The sequence below is a fragment of the Pan troglodytes genome, chromosome 14 (genome assembly GCF_028858775.2).
Source record: "Pan troglodytes isolate AG18354 chromosome 14, NHGRI_mPanTro3-v2.0_pri, whole genome shotgun sequence".
Taxonomy (NCBI): Eukaryota; Metazoa; Chordata; class Mammalia; order Primates; family Hominidae; genus Pan; species Pan troglodytes.
This window is the reverse complement of record NC_072412.2, coordinates 25,795,711-25,815,244: the sequence shown is the minus strand read 5'-3', so window position 1 is coordinate 25,815,244 and position 19,534 is coordinate 25,795,711. Positions and strand designations below refer to the sequence as shown.

At 41.0% G+C, this 19,534-nt stretch overlaps 1 protein-coding gene across 4 annotated transcripts in view; it reads right to left on the bottom strand.

Moving 5' to 3' along the window:
* Positions 1-19,534, bottom strand: part of WASF3 (WASP family member 3) — a 131,270-nt gene that overhangs the window by 40,140 nt on the left and 71,596 nt on the right. For all 4 annotated transcript variants that reach the window (XM_024348486.3, NM_001362408.1, XM_054664782.2 and 1 more), the window contains 1 exon segment: positions 6,360-6,502. In XM_024348486.3, coding sequence (XP_024204254.2) covers positions 6,360-6,492 — 133 coding nt within the window. In that variant the 5' untranslated portion in view covers positions 6,493-6,502.

Here is a 19,534-nt window from a genome sequence, read left to right as displayed (position 1 = left end):
GCACTGGCTTTCTTTGTTCATGAGAGATGCAAAAATAAGTCTGCAGCATTAAAAATTCTTAAATTCTTGCTGTGTTCCTCCCAGTCAACTTCTGTCGGACACCTCAATATATTTTATCTTAACTTACCCACAACCCTAGCCTCAAACTGTACAGAAATTTACTTATAATCTAGTTCCTTCATAAACTGTGTTCTATCTTCCTCACCTCCCCAAAAAATCTTGTTTGGCTAAAAACATCCAAGAAAGTTATTCAGCGCATGCCTTTAAAATACTTAAATCTTTATCCTGAGTAGAACTGCACTTATGTCAATTAACACACCTCCAAATTTCAGATCCAATTATATAAAGCAACTGAATTAGAGTGCATTTGGTTGACTGGGAAACACAATGTGTGTCTTAAGGAGTATTAATAAAAACAATCACTTAAAAACCTTTGAAAAGAAAACAGACTTCCTTTCTCATTTGTACAATTACTCCACACATGAAAATTAAATAGATTTTATAATGATTTGCAAAGAGAGAAGCATATTTAAAATTAATGGAGTCACAGGATTTTGGGCCATTTATGACGACTATCCCTGCTCATTATGAAGAAGCCTGATGACTCCTAAGACATAAAAAATCTTTTTTAAAAAAATAAAAAACAACCAGAGATGTATGTAATTATTTTGAGTAAGAATTTATAATAGCGTTCCCCCACAAATAACTATATGTTCAACATTAGTAAAATGGTTAAATAATTATGGTGTATCAATATAATAATCTCCAGCTATTCAAAAATGTGTCTTATAAGAATACAGATGTTTACTGTACAGTGAGTATGGGCTATAAAACCATATGTACAATGAAATACCATCTGTATAAAAATATGTTCAAAGTATCACAAACAATTTTTTCTGATTAACGGAATTTTGTAAAGTTGACTCTTTTGTGTGTTTCTATGCTAAATTTTCTATATTATCTTAATAGTACCATTAATGTCGCCAAAATTTTTTTTTTCGGCAGGGCTCACTAAATTTCTAACTCCTTTCTTTGTGACATCCTGAGAAGAATTTTATGGGGGAGGAGCGAAAAACAGCTATTATCACAAGAACAAAGAAAAAAAAAGTAGCAAAACCAAACATATGAGGTATTAAAAAGAAGTTTTGTCATCCTTGGCACAAATGTCATCTCCTTTTTAAGCAAATTATATTGAAACTACATCATAATACCAGTAGGAATCTGATTACAAGATACTGTGATTTTAATTGATCAACTAGCTGACAGGAACAAGAGCATTCAGATTATTAATCAAGGAAAATGATGAAAAAGCACTCCCGGTTTAATGATAATTGCTACACTAAACTGTCATTATTTGAAGAAAAAAATATCAAAATTCCCTAGCTGGAAAACCAAGTAACACACCTAAAACTGTTTGCCAAGCGGCTATCCTCCCCCAGCCACTCTGATTGCTCACACTGTACTGTATCAGAAGTAACACTCAAAGAAAAAAATCTGAAAATTAAAACAGACTTTAAAAAAATTATTGGACAAACCTTTGAATGTGGTGATCTTTTTAAACTATATGGTCATTCATGTTACAAATTTCCTCTCTTTCATTTCTATGACTGTTACCAAATTCAATATAGTCTCACTGGAAAGATTTCAATTCCCTAAAAAGCCTGTTAAAAATTTAACGGTGACAAAATTTCTGGCCCTTGAAGTCAAGTGTCTGATTTGGATGTAGTAAGAGCATATCCAGAGCTAAAAACCTACAGATTTCCTAAAAGTTATGTAAAGTTGTAGGGCCTTCAGAATTCCATTTGCTATCTAAGACCAGATTCTTTTCTTGCTTTATGCAAAGTCATTTAAATCCTCATGACCCTGAACTGTCTCCATAAGTGTGACAAGAATCAGAATGATCAGGTAACTCTCTTCCTATTTAGAAAAGACCAAAGAAACTCCCTGTGGAGTCCTGGTCTGTTTTTCCTTCCCTAGAACAATTAGTTGCCCTGGGTTTTCACAGTAGGTCTCCCAGGGCAAGTCCCTGCTGCTCAAGCAGGGATGACCAGGGCAGGCTCAAGGCAAATCCCTAAGTTGCACTGGTGTTTCCCCTAAGATACATATGTAGAGAAAGTCTAGTCCCCCTCTGTATCACTTACAGGAAGCAGATAATTAAACATCATCTATCCCAATCTGTACCTGAAAATGATTTTCTGCTGTGGGGAGTGGAGGTAAGGGTGGGAGGGGAGTGACACAGGTGTGGTGGGTGAGCAGCGAAGTGGGGAGGATTAAGATGATCCATTCTCATTTGGACCCACTGAATAATGGCCGGGTAAGTACCCAAAGGAATTTAAAAACAGATTATGTTTTGACTTTGTCACAGGAATGAACACTCTGTAAAAGAAGACTTTTAATACTATAGGCTCATACATTCCTAAAATTTTTAAATACCTGATGAATGATTACAAAATTTAAAAATAACATAAAAACATTCCTTTACATTCTCTTATTCTTCCTAACAACTTTAGCTCATATATATTTGCATATAACTTTCCTCATCCCCTGTAATATATTAATATCCAGTGGCAAACCACGAACAACTAAAGATTCATGCAAAACATTGACGTCATTTACTATGTGCTAGTGTTGTCTTGCAGCAGGTTGTAATAACTGCATATCTGTTTCCTACTTTATAATCATGTTGATGTGACTTATCAATTATTTTTAAAATTATAAATGTGGTTAACTTCTAAGCAGAAACCAATTCAAAGTTATTTGCTGTCCCCTGTACTTACTTTCCAAATTTGGGGGCATCAGTTTGTCCTGTAACTTCAGTTCTTACATGGATCTTTCAAAAGGCTGGTTTTCAGATTATTGAACTTCCTCTTATTGTGTAGACAGGAGTGACTTCCAAACTCTTTAAAAGCCAGACCAGAAACTGGATGCCCCCTCAATAAATTTTTCATAACTATTCTAAAGTACTCATCAGTTATTTCCAAAATTGGGGTCATCTGTGGGTCTTGCTTCTACTGACTGACTTCTGTTTCTCTTGATTACAGGTCACATATTTTTCCTTTTCCACCTGTCTCACATTTATATTTATATTTTTATTTATTTTGCCAGACAACGTGTGTAAAAGAATAGTAGATTAAAACAGAGAATGTCTACTCCCATAAAACGGCATCTTTTAAGGAAGACTACTACTTTAGGCTGCTGATAATCACAATCATGTACCTGATACGAGATATAATTATATGAAATACAAAGAAGAATGAATGAATAAACACTAATAAACTACAGATAATCTACTTTGATATTCTATCACCAATCAGTAATTCAGTGTCACAGGCAATTTGAGCTACTATGACAGAAGACCACAGAGTAGGTGGCTTATAAACAATAGAAATTTATTTCTCACAGTTCTGGAGGCTGGGAATTCCAAAGTCAAGGTGCCAACAGATTTGGTGTCTAGTGAGGGTTGCTCTCTCTTCTTCAAGACAGTGCCTCATTGCTTTGGCATCACTAGGCAGAAGGGGCAAGGTGTCTCTCTCAGGCCTTTTTAATAAGGGCACTAATCTTATTGATGAGGACTCCACCTCATGACCTCTTACTTCCCCAAAATCCTAGCTCTAAAGACCATTACAATGAGGATTAGGATTTCAACGCGGAATTGTTGGGAGACACAAACATTCAGTTCATTGCACTCAATTATCTTCGTTTTCCAAAATTATATCCTTGGCAGTATATATCACTGTGCTTCTCTTTCTGTAATGCTCTTTGGGTTGTAAGCCCCAGATGCACTCAACGAACCTGAAGTGAGAAAGGGTCACTGTGAGGACACCCAAGCCCTGCACCACAAATGGGAGGGGAAAGCCATCCTGGGCAGGTCAAGAAGCAGCTGCTGCCTCCACCTTGTGGGCCTTGCGGTCTCGCTCATGTTCTTGCTTCTCTTTGTACATCCTTCTTTTGCCTTTCCTCATCAACTGGCTTCCTTCTGCTTCCTCCCGGGTTCAGCCCCCTCCACAACTCTGCCTAACCGGTGGTCATTACGGCTTTTTCACCCCCAGATGACATTTTAGCAGTAGGTCTCATAAGAGACTAGCAAATTCACTGCATTTCTTAGTTCGAACTTCCTGAAAGGATCTGACTGACCCAGCTCATCTTTTCCATCCAGACACATGGGTGTCTAATTTTGTGGGTCATCTCTGGTGCTTACCGGAAGCACAATCTCTCGGGTGATTCCTAGCATCCTGTTTTAAAGCTCCCCAAGTGACTCTGATAGAGAAGCCAGGTTGAGATGCACTGCAGTAGCGCAACTCAGAACTGACTATCCACTAGGCAGGTTCCCAGCCCTGGTCCAATCATGAGGCTACAGTGGATAGGGTGGTACAAAACACAACCAAAGCTAGAGTGGTTTCCTATTGCTGTTGTATCAAATTACCACAAACATAACAGCTTAAAATAACACCAATTACTATCCTACAGTTCTGGATGTCAGAAGTCAGAAACAAATTTCACTGGGCTAAAACTAATGTACAGGCAGATCTGTGTTCTTTCTGGGGACTTCAGGAGAGAACCAATTTCCTTGCCTTCTCCAGCTTCTCCAGTCTGCCTGCATTCCTTGGCTCATGGCCCCTCTTCTTCCATCTTCAAAGCCAGCAATGGCAGTTGGGTCCTTCCCACATCACATCACCCTGGCACTGATTCTTCTACCTCCCTCCTTTCCCATTTAAAGAACCCTTGTGGATTATACTGAACCAAACCAGATAAACCAGGGTAATCTCCTTCTCTTAAAGTAAGCTGACTAGCAATCCTAATTCCCTCTTACACGTAACATAACACATCCACAGGTTCCAAGGATAAGGACATGGACATATCCGGAGGGGCTATTACTATTCTATTTACCACAAGGGCCATGTAGAACGAGGCATACTGTGTGGGCAGATTCACTTACAGGAGACTGTGGCCAAGCAAACACCATAAACACAACACAACACTCCGCCGATTATTACAGCATGAGATACAGATTGATTATTAAAACTCTGACAGTTTATGTCGGCTTTCATCACTTACACTTTGTGCCAACAGGCATTTCAGCCATAAAAACAAGAGACTAAAAGCATTCCTACAAAAATAAATACACACAAAAACAATTTTACCCTTCAATAATTTACAAGCAGTCTTCATGTAATTATGTGAATTTGTATATTTTTATCAATTACCACTACCAAAAGTCAATCATAAGAGCTTAGATTCCAGAAAAATTTTATTTTAAAAAACATTTTATGTAATTTCTTTACATACTTTTGCCTTAGCTAATGATTATAGATATTATTAAAAATATATCCGTAACAATACAGTACAACTCTATTAAAGAAACCAATACTTACCTGCAGCGTTTCTTCAAAATAAATAAAAGTAGTTGAGTTAAAAAAAAATTTGCCCTTTGCTTGAGGCTACCAATATGAGACATTTCATGGAAGATTTTCTAGTTATTAACAGAGTTTCTGAAAAATTTAACTGTGAAAACCTGTCACCAAAAATGCCACATAAACCACCTAAACTGAAAAGGAGCAGGATGAAGTGAGAAAACAAGATCACAAAATAAATGTAAAAGTTTGGGTGAAAATAGTGCAACTTCAAAAAGCTTTGAAGGAAAAAGCATTTTCATGCATATTTGAGTCTTATAAAATATTCTTTGGATATTTAATATTAATATTCAAAATGAGAATAAGAAGCAGCCTTTTCTTCCTAGCTTGCATTTGCCATACATCTATGCATGCCAATATATACATGGTACCATATACATATAATAACCAGCTGATCTGTTCACCTCAATGCGGAAGTCAGTATCTGCATTTTAACTTTTAGTAGGTTAAAATCAGCAAATCTATTGTTTGGCTTTATACTATGGTTCATTTGGGATGTTATTCAATCAACAGATATTTATTAAGTAGGTACTATGTGCCAGGCATATTACAGGTGTTAACTAGTTTTCAATCTACTACACTTAAAAAACAAAACAATTGGTCCTATTCAAGTTTAACAAAATAATTCATAATAATTGATAGTTTAAAAAAATTACCAATTATCTTCATTTTCAAAAGCTTTTAAAAATTAACACTATTTTAAATCTGTACATTTGATCTCATCTAATAATTTGTGAGTTGGTAAGAGCATCACATCTTCATTGCCTGAAGTTAAGCATCACAAGCCCAGTACAGGTGCAGTGGTCAATTTCATACTGGAAAATACAGAAGGAGAAAGGATCTTTTCCTTAAAGCTGCAATCTCTTCTTTGGACAATCATTTAACTATTAAAATCAATTTGCTAACAAAAAGTTAATGTCATTGGTAATCAGAAAAAAGATGGCTTACTCAGACTGCTCAGCTGGCGTATGATAGCGGCAAGAGTACTATTGGTTACACATTCAAGTTCGCTGGTAATCCCTTCAGGCAGAGCTCCCCGGCACAAGTGCCGGGGCTCAATGTTCCTCTTCACTAAAGGCATGGTTCACAATCTGAAAATTGAAAACACATTCTTTATAAGCTCATATTCACATTTTAACAAATCTGGAATTTTAATTCCCTTGAAAATTGACTATTTTCCAGGAATTTTCATTATCCTAAAATTTCTATGTGACAGAATCAGCTAAAATGCAACAAACAGTGAATTACTTTAGTGAGTTTTATAGAGCCTGAAGGTACATGTATAGTATAATCTCACTTCATAGAAAAATAATATATTCCATATTTCTGACTTCTCTCTTCACTGAAGTGAGGAGAGAGAGGAAAGGCAAAAAGTCCACATGTATCAAGAGCAAGAGAGGAGACACAAGCCACAAACCTGAAGACCACTTAACCAGATTAAGAGACAGGAAAGGCCACCATCATGACATCACCCCAGTTGTCCCACAGAACTGGTGTTTATGGTTTCTTTGAATAAACATAGAAATTGACCCTCCGAGTCTTGAAGCCTGAGGAAGTTACATTTGTCTTATCTGAACTGCTTTCTCAGGCAACCATCCATCAGGCCTTCCAGGTAGTATTAAAAAACTAAAACTTACTAGATCATCTCATCTGGACCATGAGAAGTCAGACTCCTCACCCATCATGACTGCTTAAGACCACCTGTTCCCTGTTGACCAACTCCTCTTCCTTATCTCTCCCTAATTCCTGTTTTCTCACATATAGTTACCTTTCTTCCTGCTACATAAACCCCTAATTTTAGTAGGTCAGGAGGATGGATTTGAGGCTTATCTCCATCTCCTGAGCTATAGCACCCAATCAAAGCTTTCTTCCCTGGCAACACTCATTGTCTCAGTGATTGGCTTTCTGTGTGGCACGCAACTGGACCTAGACAAACCTCTGGCATTTTGGTACACCTAGGCTGCTAACTGGGGGCAGCAGGTGAATGTCCCCATTTACCAACCCAAGCAAGTAAGCCCACCTGAGCCACAGAACCTTCTCCCTCCCTACAAAAGGCTCAGGAGTAGGAGGCACCAGGTAAGTGCGAAACGGGAATTGAGGGGAGATAAAACAGGAGGGGTGGCTTTTAAAACTCCTTTTAAGAATGCCTTCTCCCTTCCTGGGCTGTCTTCCTCCACCCAACCCAGGATGTTTTACTCTCTGGAAAAGAAAGGTAAATTAAAGAATTTGAACTTGGGACTCTAGGCATAGCTAAAGGTAGGGGAGGAAATGTACTGGAAACAGGAATACTAAATCAAAGTCTACAATGACTGGTGAGACAGCTCCCCAACCTCTTGTTCCACTTGGCTCCTAGAACACAGGCAGCCTGGCTTTTACTCCCATCCAAAAACACTGGAGCATTCCTTCCTGGGGAATGTTTGAAGAGAAAAGATCTACAAATATGAACACTGGGGAGGGAGGCTTTCCCCTGTTGAAACTGCCACCCAGGCAGTAACACCTGTCAAAATCTCCCCAAGCACCCAGAGTGCACCAGCTTTTAGTGCCTCAGACTTAAATAAGAGTCAAGAATCACCAGACACTTCAGAAAAGCCTTCTCCAACATCCTAGGCATCCCTTTCACCCCTCTCTCACCCCTCTCCTCAAAAAGGAGATGATATGCTGGGCTCAGTGGCTCAAGCCTATAATCCCAGCACTTTGGAAGGCCAAGGTGGGTGGATCACTTGAGGTCAGGAGTTCGAAACCAGCCTGACTAACATGGTAAAACCCCATCTCGACGAAAAATACAAAAAAAAATTTAGCCAGTCGTGGTGGCACATGCCTGTAATCCCAGCTACACAGGAGGAGGAGGCAGGAGAATCCCTTGAACCCAGGAGGCAGAGATTGCAGTGAGCCAAAATCGTGGCACTGCACTCCAGCCTGGGTGACAGAGTGAGACTGTCTTAAAAAAAAAAAAAAGAAAAAAAAAGAGATGATAAATAAAATCTTAACTTCCTACTTAAGGAGTTTATAGAGTTTCAAACCTCCTAATCATACAACCAGCCTCATCTTCATACAATACTAGAAAATCCAATGACTGGAATATATTTTCATTTTGACAAGATTACTGATATAGTTTGGATGTTTGTTCTCTCCAAATCTCATGTTGAAATGTGATCTCAGGTATTGAAAGTGGGGCCCAGTGGGAAACTTTTGGATCATGGGGGTGGACAGCTTGGTGCCATCCTCCCAAGGTTACTAATTCCAATAGATGGAAAACAACTCACCCAAGAGGGCCCTCTTCAAAATGCAAACCAACCAATCCAGAGCCCACACACCTATCACACCTATCACCTCCTCGATGTGGCTCTCACACTCCTAGCCACTACCCACCTGCACATCACCCCATGGCCAAACTACTAGACAAGTAGAAACAGCCCCCAAGCTGAGAGCCCACTGAAATTATTCAAACCCGCCAATCCTGACTCTGCTTCCCCTTTGTCCACTCCTTCCCACAGAAACCACAAAAAAGACTCCGGCCCACAGTTCCCCCTCCCGCTCTGCCTCCTGAAGGACCCTGTGCTTCCTATGTGGCCCTGCGTGGTGTGCTGTGACCCCCTCCTCTTGGGAACTGTAACAAGCTATCTTTTCTATGGCAATTGTCTCCTAATCTGTTGACCTCACTATACCTCACATTTTCTATAAATACACTCTATTTTAGAGCAACAGGGAGCTCTGAGAGGGATTTGGAAGGGACAACATGTCGGCACTTCATTCATTTCCCCATTAACCATCCCAAGCAAACTGTAGGGGTCTCTGTGCCTGGCAGAGGCAGGACTCACAGTTGTCTTCTTCCCAGATGAACTATGAGCTGCCTGAATTTGGGACTGAGTCCATGAATTCCGTGTTCCCCACAATGCCCTGAACAGCCCTTGACACAACCTGATTATTCAAAAAATGTTTGCTGATTGTACAGCCATAGACATTTACATATATATTTCTCTTTGGCCTTCCCTTGGGGTACTTCATATATTGTTGTTGCAGTATTTCAGCTTTGACTAATTAATCCCCAGCCTTCATTTCTCATGTTCATTAAACCTCTATTTGGAACTCCTATGCCTGTATAAATACAAAAGACAAGAGAGAGAGGCCATGCTACCTGTCTACAACTTCAGAAAAGAGGGCTTTGCAGCTCTTCTTTAAAGTTCTAATAATGTAGTAATGATTTTTATGGTTTTCAAATTCAGTGTCAATTACTTGTCTTAGTTTAGTGGTGCTATACAGAGTACCTGAGACTGGGTAGTTTATAAAGAAAAGAGGTTTATTTGGCTTATGATTCTGGGCACCTGCACCTGGTAAGGGCCTCAGGCTGCTTCCACTCATGGTGGAAAATAGGAGGACAGTGGGTGTATGCAAAGAGATCACATGGTGAGAGAAGAAACAACAGAAACCAAGGAAGCCAGACTCTTTTTAACCACCCACCCTCACAGGAAGTAATCCATTCCCACAAGAGTGAGAACTTACCACATAGGGAAAGCACTAATCTATTCATAAGAGATCCCACTAGGCCATACCTCCCAACATCTGGGGGATCAAATTTCAGTATCAGTTTTGATGGAGACAAACTGCATCCAAACCATAGCATACTCTAACAAATGTATTCTTCTCCCAGACAGCTTTTATCATCTCTAACACTAACTCAGTTTTGAATAAATTGAAGAGCGAGGAAGAGTCAAAGGAAAAAATGCTGGGTCAGTGATTACCCTTGAAAATACTTTGCAATTACAAAAACAAACATTTAATGAACTAATCCAGTTAGTCACCAACAGAATACTTAAGTACGCCTCTTGATTCCTTTATTGGAAGAACTATGACCCATCCAAATCATTCTTCAAAGTCAGTCTGTCTGTGAAGAATAAAACAATGATTGCTAATAAAATGTTTAGGACTATTAGAGGTTATATAAAGTATTAGTGTTAGGTCTGTAGTTTGTCCAGCTTTTCTGGGAAATGTCTCAGTTTAGAGAGATAAAACCTGGTTCACCTAACTGTGAACTAGATCCCAGACATGGCTGAAACTGGGCCAGGGTCCTTCCCTAAGAATTTGGAGGTGGGACTATGCTATCCAGCTTGGTCTGGCTGCTCTCTTCAACTATGGAAATGGATAACTCCCACCACATGAAATGGAGAATAACAAAACTAGTCTGCAGCAAGAAATGAGGATGAAATAACCGAGAAAAGTTGACAAAGATGAATTGAAGACAAGAACTCCTCATCGGCTCTGCTGAATCTCCCTTAGACCTCATGGCAGACTAGGAAAGCTCGCTAACACCCAACCCCCTCTCCTCCCCACTGCAAGAGTCTGGTTTGCACTGTGGTTTGATGGCTCTCTCAGCCTCCCCAGTTTCTACCCCCTTTTCTTTCACATAGGTGGTATCCTTAATCAAATCCTGTAGCTGTGATCCCACCTTGGTGTCTGTTGCTCAGACCCAGACAAACCCAAGTGCCCTGAGAATGATCTGAGAAAGCAGGTGGTGAGATGGGGGATCTGGGACATGCTCACAGACCACTCTGCAGTTGAGGATGCCATCCTGATAGGAGGGTAGTCCCTGGCACAGGTCATGGCTCGACTGCTAAAGATTACAGTGACGGTGACCTGGAAAATGTCCAAATGAAGGGATACCTTTCATGTCCAAGGCAATAATGCAGATTCAGTGGAAAAATTCCAGAAAAGCAGTGGAGTTGGCTAGTCAGTGCTAAAATTGTACTAATGCCCTGCATAAGGATAACGGGATACTGAACTGCAGTTAACAAGCAGTTAACAGCTAAATGTGAGGGCAACAGGGCCTTCCTAGTGGGTACAAAGCAGTCTTTGCCACCATCTGAATTGGATGGGCAGACAGAATGAAAAGCTGTGGGTTTCCCATTTCCAAGGTCCAATTGTGAGAGTAAGAGCTGGAAATGTTTAAATCTCAGCCAAGGCAAGTGAAGTATGCAGGTCTGGGCCCTAAGAGAGAAAACCCAGCATTCTGAAAACTGGGATGGGGAATTCTAGATGAATGCCTATGATATTGTTGAGTCTAAACAACCTACCTGCAAGTCCCTCAATTGGGACTCTCTGGGTTTGCACTTGGCTGAGCTGGAATATGCTGCAGAGGCCTCTCCCCTACAGGGCAGCAGGTACCCTCCCCCTGCAGGCATTACATGCAACTCTTCTTTCTGGATGCTAAGTTGATAACAAAATACGAATTCCAGCAACAACCTAGCTGTGAAAGTGCTGGGCCTAAGTGAGGAAAGAGAGCAACACCGTCATGCTGACTGGACAGACTAAGCACAGGGTGGCTAGCACACAGGAGCCCTTGGTAAGACACACATGCTCCAGAGGGTGGCAGATAAGCCCTATGAAGATTCAGGGTCTGGCAACTGCGGTGAAGTTCTGAGGCACCCGGTGCTCAGAGGCATGCTGGGTATCTCCTCCTAAGGAAAAGACAATTTGTTATATCTTGCATCCCCCAATGCTGAGGAAGCCCAGTGCTGATTAGGTTGGGTTCTGGGGGCAACACACCTGTGATGGCTCTGGTCTACAGACTGCATGACACGGCAGCTGCCAGTTTTGAGTGGGGCTCAAGGCAAGAAAGGACCCTTCAGCAGGTCTAGGCTGTGGTGCAAACAGCCTGGCTGCTAAGGCTGTATGACCCAGCAGAGATATTGGTGGTAAAAAATAAAAATAAGTTCTGTTCCAAGATGGCCGAATAGGAACAGCTCTGGTCTGCAGTGCAGCTCCCAGCATGATCGACGCAGAAGACGGGTGATTTCTGCATTTCCAACTGAGGTACCTGGTTCCTCTCATTGGGACTGGTTGGACAGTGGGTGCAGCCCATGGAGGGCGAGCCAAAGCAGGGCGGGGCATTGCCTCACCCAGGAAACACAAGGGGTCAGGGGATTTCCCTTTCCTCGTCAAGGGAAGCCATGACAGACTACCTGGAAAAACAGGGCACTTCCGCCCAAATACTGCGCTTTTCCCACAGTCTTAGCAACCAGCAGACCAGGAGATTCTCTCCCGTGCCTGGCTCGGTGGGTACCACACCTGCGGAGCCTTGCTCACTACTAGTGCAGCAGTCTGATATCAACCTGTGAGGAAGCAGCCTGACAGGGGGAGGGGCATCCGCCATTGCTAAGGCTTGAGTAGGTAAACAAAGCAGCCGGGAAGCTTGAACTGGGCGGAGCCCACCACAGCTCAGCAAGGCCTACTGCCTCTATAGACTCCACCTCTGTGGGCAGGGCATAGCTGAATAAAAGGCAGCAGAAACTTCTGCAGACTTAAAAGTCCCTGTCTAACAGCTCTGAAGAGAGCAGTGGTTCTCCCAGCATGGCGTTTGAGCTCTGAGAACGGACAGACTGCCTCCTCAAGTGGGTCCCTGACCCCCATGTAGCCTAACTGGGAGACACCTCCCAGAAGGGGCTGATAGACACCTCATACAGGCGGGTGCTCCTCTGGGATAAAGCTTTCAGAGGACGGATCAGGCAGCAATACTTGCTGTTCTGCAATGTTTGCTATTCTGCAGCTTCCGCTGGTGATACCTAGGCAAACACGGTCTGGAGTGGAGTGCCAGCAAACTCCAACAGACCTGCAGCTGAGGAACCTGACTGTTAAAAGGAAAACTAACAAACAGAAAGGAATAGCATCAACATCAACAAAAACGACACCCACATGAAAACCCCATCTGTAGGTCACCAACATCAAAGACCAAAGGTAGATAAAACCACAAAGATGGGGAGAAAGCAGAGCAGAAAAGCTGAAAATTCTAAAAACCAGAGCACGTTTTCTCCTCCAAAGGATCACAGCTCCTTGCCAGCAATGGAACAAAGCTGGACGGAGAATGACTTTGACGAGTTGACAGAAGTAGGCTTCAGAAGGTCAGTAATAACAAACTTCTCCGAGCTAAAGGAGCATGTTCTAACCCATCGCAAGGAAGCTAAAAACCTTGAAAAAAGGTTAGACGAATGGCTAACTAGAATAAACAATGTATAGAAGAACTTAAATGACCTGATGGAGCTGAAAACCATGGCACAAGAACTTCATGACGCATGCACAAGCTTCAATAGCTGATTCAATCAAGTGAAAGGAAAGATATCAGTGATTGAAGATCAAAATAATGAAATAAAGTGAGAAGACAAGTTTAGAGAAAAAAAGTAAAAAGAAACAAACAAAGCCTCCAAGAAATATGGGACTATGTGAAAAGACCAAATCTACGTTTGACTGGTGTACCTGAAAGTAACAGGGAGAATGGAATCAAGTTGGAAAACACTTTTCAGGATATTATCCAGGAGAACTTCCCCAACCTAGCAAGGCAGACCAACATTCAAATTCAGGAAATACAGAGAACACCACAAAGATACTCCTCGAGAAAAGCAACCCCAAGACACATAATTGTCAGATTCACCAAGGCTGAAATGAAGGAAAAAATGTTAAAGGCAGCCAGAGAGAAAGGTCGGGTTACCCACAAAGGGAACCCCATCAGACTAACAGTGGATCTCTGGACAGAAACCTTACAAGCCAGAAGAGAATGGGGGCCAATATTCAACCTTCTTAAAGAAAAGAATTTTCAACCCAGAATTTCATATCCAGCCAAACTAAGCTTCATAAGTGAAGGAGAAATAAAATCCTTTACAGACACGCAAATGCTGAGAGATTTTGTCACCACCAGGCCTGCCTTACAAGAGCTCCTGAAAGAAGCACTAAACATGGAAAGGAACAACCGGTACCAGCCACTGCAAAAACATGCCAAATTGTAAAGACCATCGATGCTATGAATAAACTGGATCAATTAACAGGCAAAATAACCAGCTAACATCATAATGACAGGATCAAATTGTCACATAACAACATTAGCCTTAAATGTAAATGGGCTAAATGCCCCAATTAAAAGACACAGACTGGCAAACTGGATAAAAAGTCAAGACCCATCAGTGTGCTGTATTCAGGAGACCCATCTCACATGCAGAGACACACACAGGCTCAAAATAAAGGGATGGAGGAAGATCTACCAAGCAAATGGAAAGCAAAGAAAACAGGGGTTGCAATCCTAGTCTCTGATAAAACAGACTTTAAACCAACAAAGATCAAAAGAGACAAAGAAGGCCATTACATAATGGTAAAGGGATCACTTCAACAAGAAGAGCTAACTATTCTAAATATATATGCACCCAATATAGATGCACCCAGATTCATAAAGCAAGTCTTTAGAGATCTACAAGGAGACTTAGACTCTCACACAATAATAATGGGAGACTTTAACACCCCACTGTCAATATTAGACAGATCGAGACAGAAGGTTAACAAGGATATCCAGGACTTCAACTCAGCTCTGCACCAAGTGGACCTAATAGACATCTACAGAACTCTCCACCCCAAATCAACAGAATATACATTCTTCTCAGCACCACATCACACTTATTCTAAAAGTGACCACATAATTGGAAGTAAAGCACTCCTCAGCAAATGTAAAAGAACAGAAATCACAAGAAACTGTCTCTCAGAACACAGTGCAATCAAATTAGAACTCAGGATTAAGAAACTCATTCAAAACCACACAACTGTGTGGAAACTGAACAACCTGCTCCTGAATGACTACTGGGTACATAACGAAATGAAGGCAGAAATAAAGATGTTCTTTGAAACCAATGAGAACAAAGACACAAATATCAGAATCTCTGGGACACACTTAAAGCAGTGTGTAGGGGGAAATTTATAGCACTAAATGCCCACAAGAGAAAGCAGGAAAGATCTAAAATCGACACCCTAACATCACAATTAAAAGAACTAGAGAAGCAAGAAGCAACAAATTCAAATGCTAGCAGAAGGCAAGAAATAACTAAGATCGGCCGGCTGTGGTGGCTCAAGCCTTTAATCCCAGCACTTTGGGAGGCCGAGGTGGGCGGATCACCTGAGGTCAGGAGTTTGAGAACAGCCTGACCAACATGGAGAAACCCCACCTCTACTAAAAATACAAAAAATTAGCCAGACGTGGTGGCACATGCCTGTAATCCCAGCTACTCAGGAGGCTGAGGCAGGAGAATTGCTTGAACCCGGGAGGCAGAGGTTGTGATGAGCTGAGATGACGCCATTGCACTCCAGCCTGGGCAACAAGAGCAAAACTCTGCCTCAAAAAAAAAAGAAAAAAAAAAAAAAAGAAATAACTAAGATCAAAACAGAACTGAAGGAGATAGAGACACAAGAAATCCTTCAAAAAATCAATGAATCCAGGAGCTGGTTTTCTGAAAAGATCAACAAAATTGATAGACCACTAGCAAGACTAATAAAGAAGAAAAGAGAAAAGAATCAAATAGACACAATAAAAAATGATAAAGGGGGTATCACCACCAATCCCACAGGAATACAAACTACCATCGAAGAATACTATAAACACCTCTACGGAAATAAACTAGAAAATCTAGAAGAAATGGATAAATTCCTGGACACATACACCCTCCCAAGACTAAACCAGGAAGAAGTTGAATCTCTGACTAGAAAAATAACAGGCTCTGAAATTCAGGCAATAATTAATAGCCTACCCACCAAAAAAAGTCCAAAACCAGACAGATTCACAGCCTAATTCTACCAGAGGTACAAAGAGGAGCTGGTACCATTCCTTCTGAAACGATTCCAATCAACAGAAAAAGAGGGAATCTTCCCTAACTCATTTTATGGGGCCAGCATCATCGTGATACCAAAGCCTGGCAGAGACACAATAAACAAAGAGAATTTTAGATCAATATCCCTGATGAACTTCAATGTGAAAATCCTTAATAAAATACTGGCAAACCAAATCCAGCAGCACATCAAAAAGCTTATCCACCATGATCAAGTCAGCTTCATGCCTGGGATGCAAGGCTGGTTCAACATATGCAAATCAATAAACGTAATCCATCACATACACAGAACCAACGACGAAAACCACATGATTACCTCAATAGATGCAGGAAAGGCCTTTGACAAAATTCAACAGTCCTTTGTGCTAAAAACTCTCAATAAACTAGGTATTGATGAAACGTACCTCAAAATAATAAGAGCTATTTATGACAAACCCACAGCCAATATCATACTGAATGGGCAAAAACTGGAAGCATTCCCTCTGAAAACCGGCACAAGACAAGGATGCCCTCTCTCACCATGCTTATTCAACATAGTATTCGAAGTTCTGGCCAGGGCAATCAGGCAAGAGAAACAAATAAAGGTATTCAATTAGGAAAAGAGGAAGTCAAATTGTCCCTGTTTGCAGATGACATGATTGTATATTTAGAAAACCCCATTGTCTCAGCCCAAAATCTCCTTAAGCTGATAAGCTACTTCAGCAAAGTCTCAGGATACAAAATCAATGTGCAAAAATCACAAGCATTCCTATACACCAATAACAGACAAACAAAGAGCCAAATCATGAGTGAACTCCCATTCACAATTGCTACAAAGAGAATAAAATACCTAGGAATCCAACTTACAAGGGACGTGAAGGACGTCTTCAAGGAGAACTACAAACCACTGCTCAACAAAATGAAAGAGGACACAAACAAATGGAAAAACATTCCATGCTCATGGATAGGAAGAATCAATATTGTGAAAATGGCCATACTGCCCAAGGTAATTTATAGATTCAATGCCATCCCCATCAAGCTACCAATGACTTTCTTTACAGAATTGGAAAAAACTACTTTAAAGTTCATATGGAATGAAAAAAGAGCCCACATTGCCAAGACAATCCTAAGCAAAAAGAACAAAGCTGGAGGCATCACGCTACCTGACTTCAAACTATACTACAAGCCTACAGTAACCAAAACAGCATGGTACTGGTACCAAAACAGAGATATAGACCAATGGAACCGAACAGAGGCCTCAGAAATAACACCACACATCTACAACCATCTGATCTTTGACAAACCTGACAAAAACAAGAAATGGAGAAAGGATTCCCTATTTAATAAATGGTGCTGGGAAAACTGGCTAGCCATATGTAGAAAGCTAAAACTGGATCCCTTCCTTATACCTTATACAAAAATTAACTCAAGACAGATTAAAGATTTAAATGTTAGACCTAAAACCATAAAAACTCTAGAAGAAAACCTAGGCAATACCATTCAGGACATAGGCATGGGCAAGGACTTCAGGACTCCATGAGTCCCTGTGCAGTAATATCAAAAGCAATGGAAACAAAAGCCAGAATAAACAAATGGGATCTAATTAAACTAAAGAGCTTCTGCATGGCAAAAGAAACTACCATCAGAGTGAAGAGGCAACCTACAGAATGGGAGAAAATTTTTGCAATCTACTCATCTGACAAAGGGCTAATATCCAGAATCTACAATGAACCAAACAAATTTACAAGAAAAAAACAACCCCATCAAAAAGTAGGCAAAGGATATGAACAGACACTTCTCAAAAGAAGACATTTATGCAGCCAACAGACACATGAAAAAATGCTCATCATCACTGGCCATCAGAGAAACGCAAATCAAAACCACAATGAGATACCATCTCACACCAGTTAGAATGGCAATCATTAAAAAGTCAGGAAACAACATATGCTGGAGAGGATGTGGAGAAATAGCAATGCTTTTACACTGTTGGTGGGAGTGTAAATTAGTTCAACCATTATGGAAGACAGTGTGGTGATTCCTCAAGGATCTAGAACTAGAAATAGCATTTGACCCAGCGATCCCATTACTGGGTATATACCCAAAGGATTATAAATCATGCTGCTATAAAGACACATGTACACGTATGTTTACTGCGGCACTATTCACAATAGCAAAGACTTGGAACCAACCCAAATGTCCATCAATGATAGACTGGATTAAGAAAATGTGACATATATAAACCATGGAATACTGTGCAGCCACAAAAAAGGATGAGTTCATGTCCTTTGCAGGAATATGGATGAAGCCAGAAACCATCCTTCTCAGCAAACTATCACAAGGACAGAAAACCAAACACTGCATGTTCTCACTCATAGGTGGGAATTGAACAATGAGAACACTCAGACACAGGGCAGGGAACGTCACACACCAGGGCCTGTCGGGGGTTGGGGGGCTAGGGGAAGGACAGCATTAGGAGAAATACCTAATGTAAATGACAAGTTAGTGAGTGCAGCAAACCAACATGGCACATGTATACCTATGTAACAAACCTGCATGTTGTGCACATGTACCCTAGAACTTTAAGTATAAAAACAAAACAAAACTTAACAACAGTAAAACTCATCATGCCTGAGAGCCATGATTACTAGCTATATTAAACATTATTGCTGAGGTAAAAACATTTACAGGATAATTAAAATGCCCCTTTTCAAACATGTTCCTTACAAAATAAATGCCCTGAGACTCAAAAAATAAATAAATAAAAATAAAAGAAAAATTTAAAAAATAAGGAAAACAGGACAATATGGAGTTTGTGGCAAGCTCCAGCAGGAGAATCAAAGGCAAGGCCCTAGGACCTGCCATCACATCAGAGTATTAAATGTACTATATTACCAAGACCTGGTAGAGATCACAGAGAACCAGGGGTCCAGGCATGCAAAGCTCCCCAGAATGAGCTAAGTTCTGTCAGTCAAGTTATTAATTCAAACTAGCAGCAGTTGACCATAAAATAGAAATGGGACATTCAAGATTGAACCACAGTAGAACCACAGGATACAAGTGAGTCCCATGAGCAGGAAGCCCAGACCTCCAAGTCACCCCCAAGAGCTGTAGTGCCCCTCCCCTGTGTGCCTAGGTGACACAGGCAGCAGACTCATACATCCAGGGGAAGGAGGAAGGAAAGCCTGAGCTTGGTTTTTCAGATGGATCAGCTCAGCACATGGTGTTAGTCAAAAATGGACTATGTGTGCTGCAGCAGTACTCAGGATGGCCCTCAGAGACAGTGGAAAGGAAAATCTTCCCAGCAGGTGGAGCTGTGGGCAGGACACCAGTTCATGACACCGCGTAGCTTGATCTGAAATGCGTGCAGATGTGTGGGCAGTGGCCAACAGCCTGGTTGTATGGTCAAGGTACTGAAATAAAAAGAACTGGAAGATGAGGAACAAGGAGATCTGGATAAAGGCCATGTGGGTAGAAATTCGGGAGTGGGCACAGGGTGAAGATTTCTGTATCACTTGT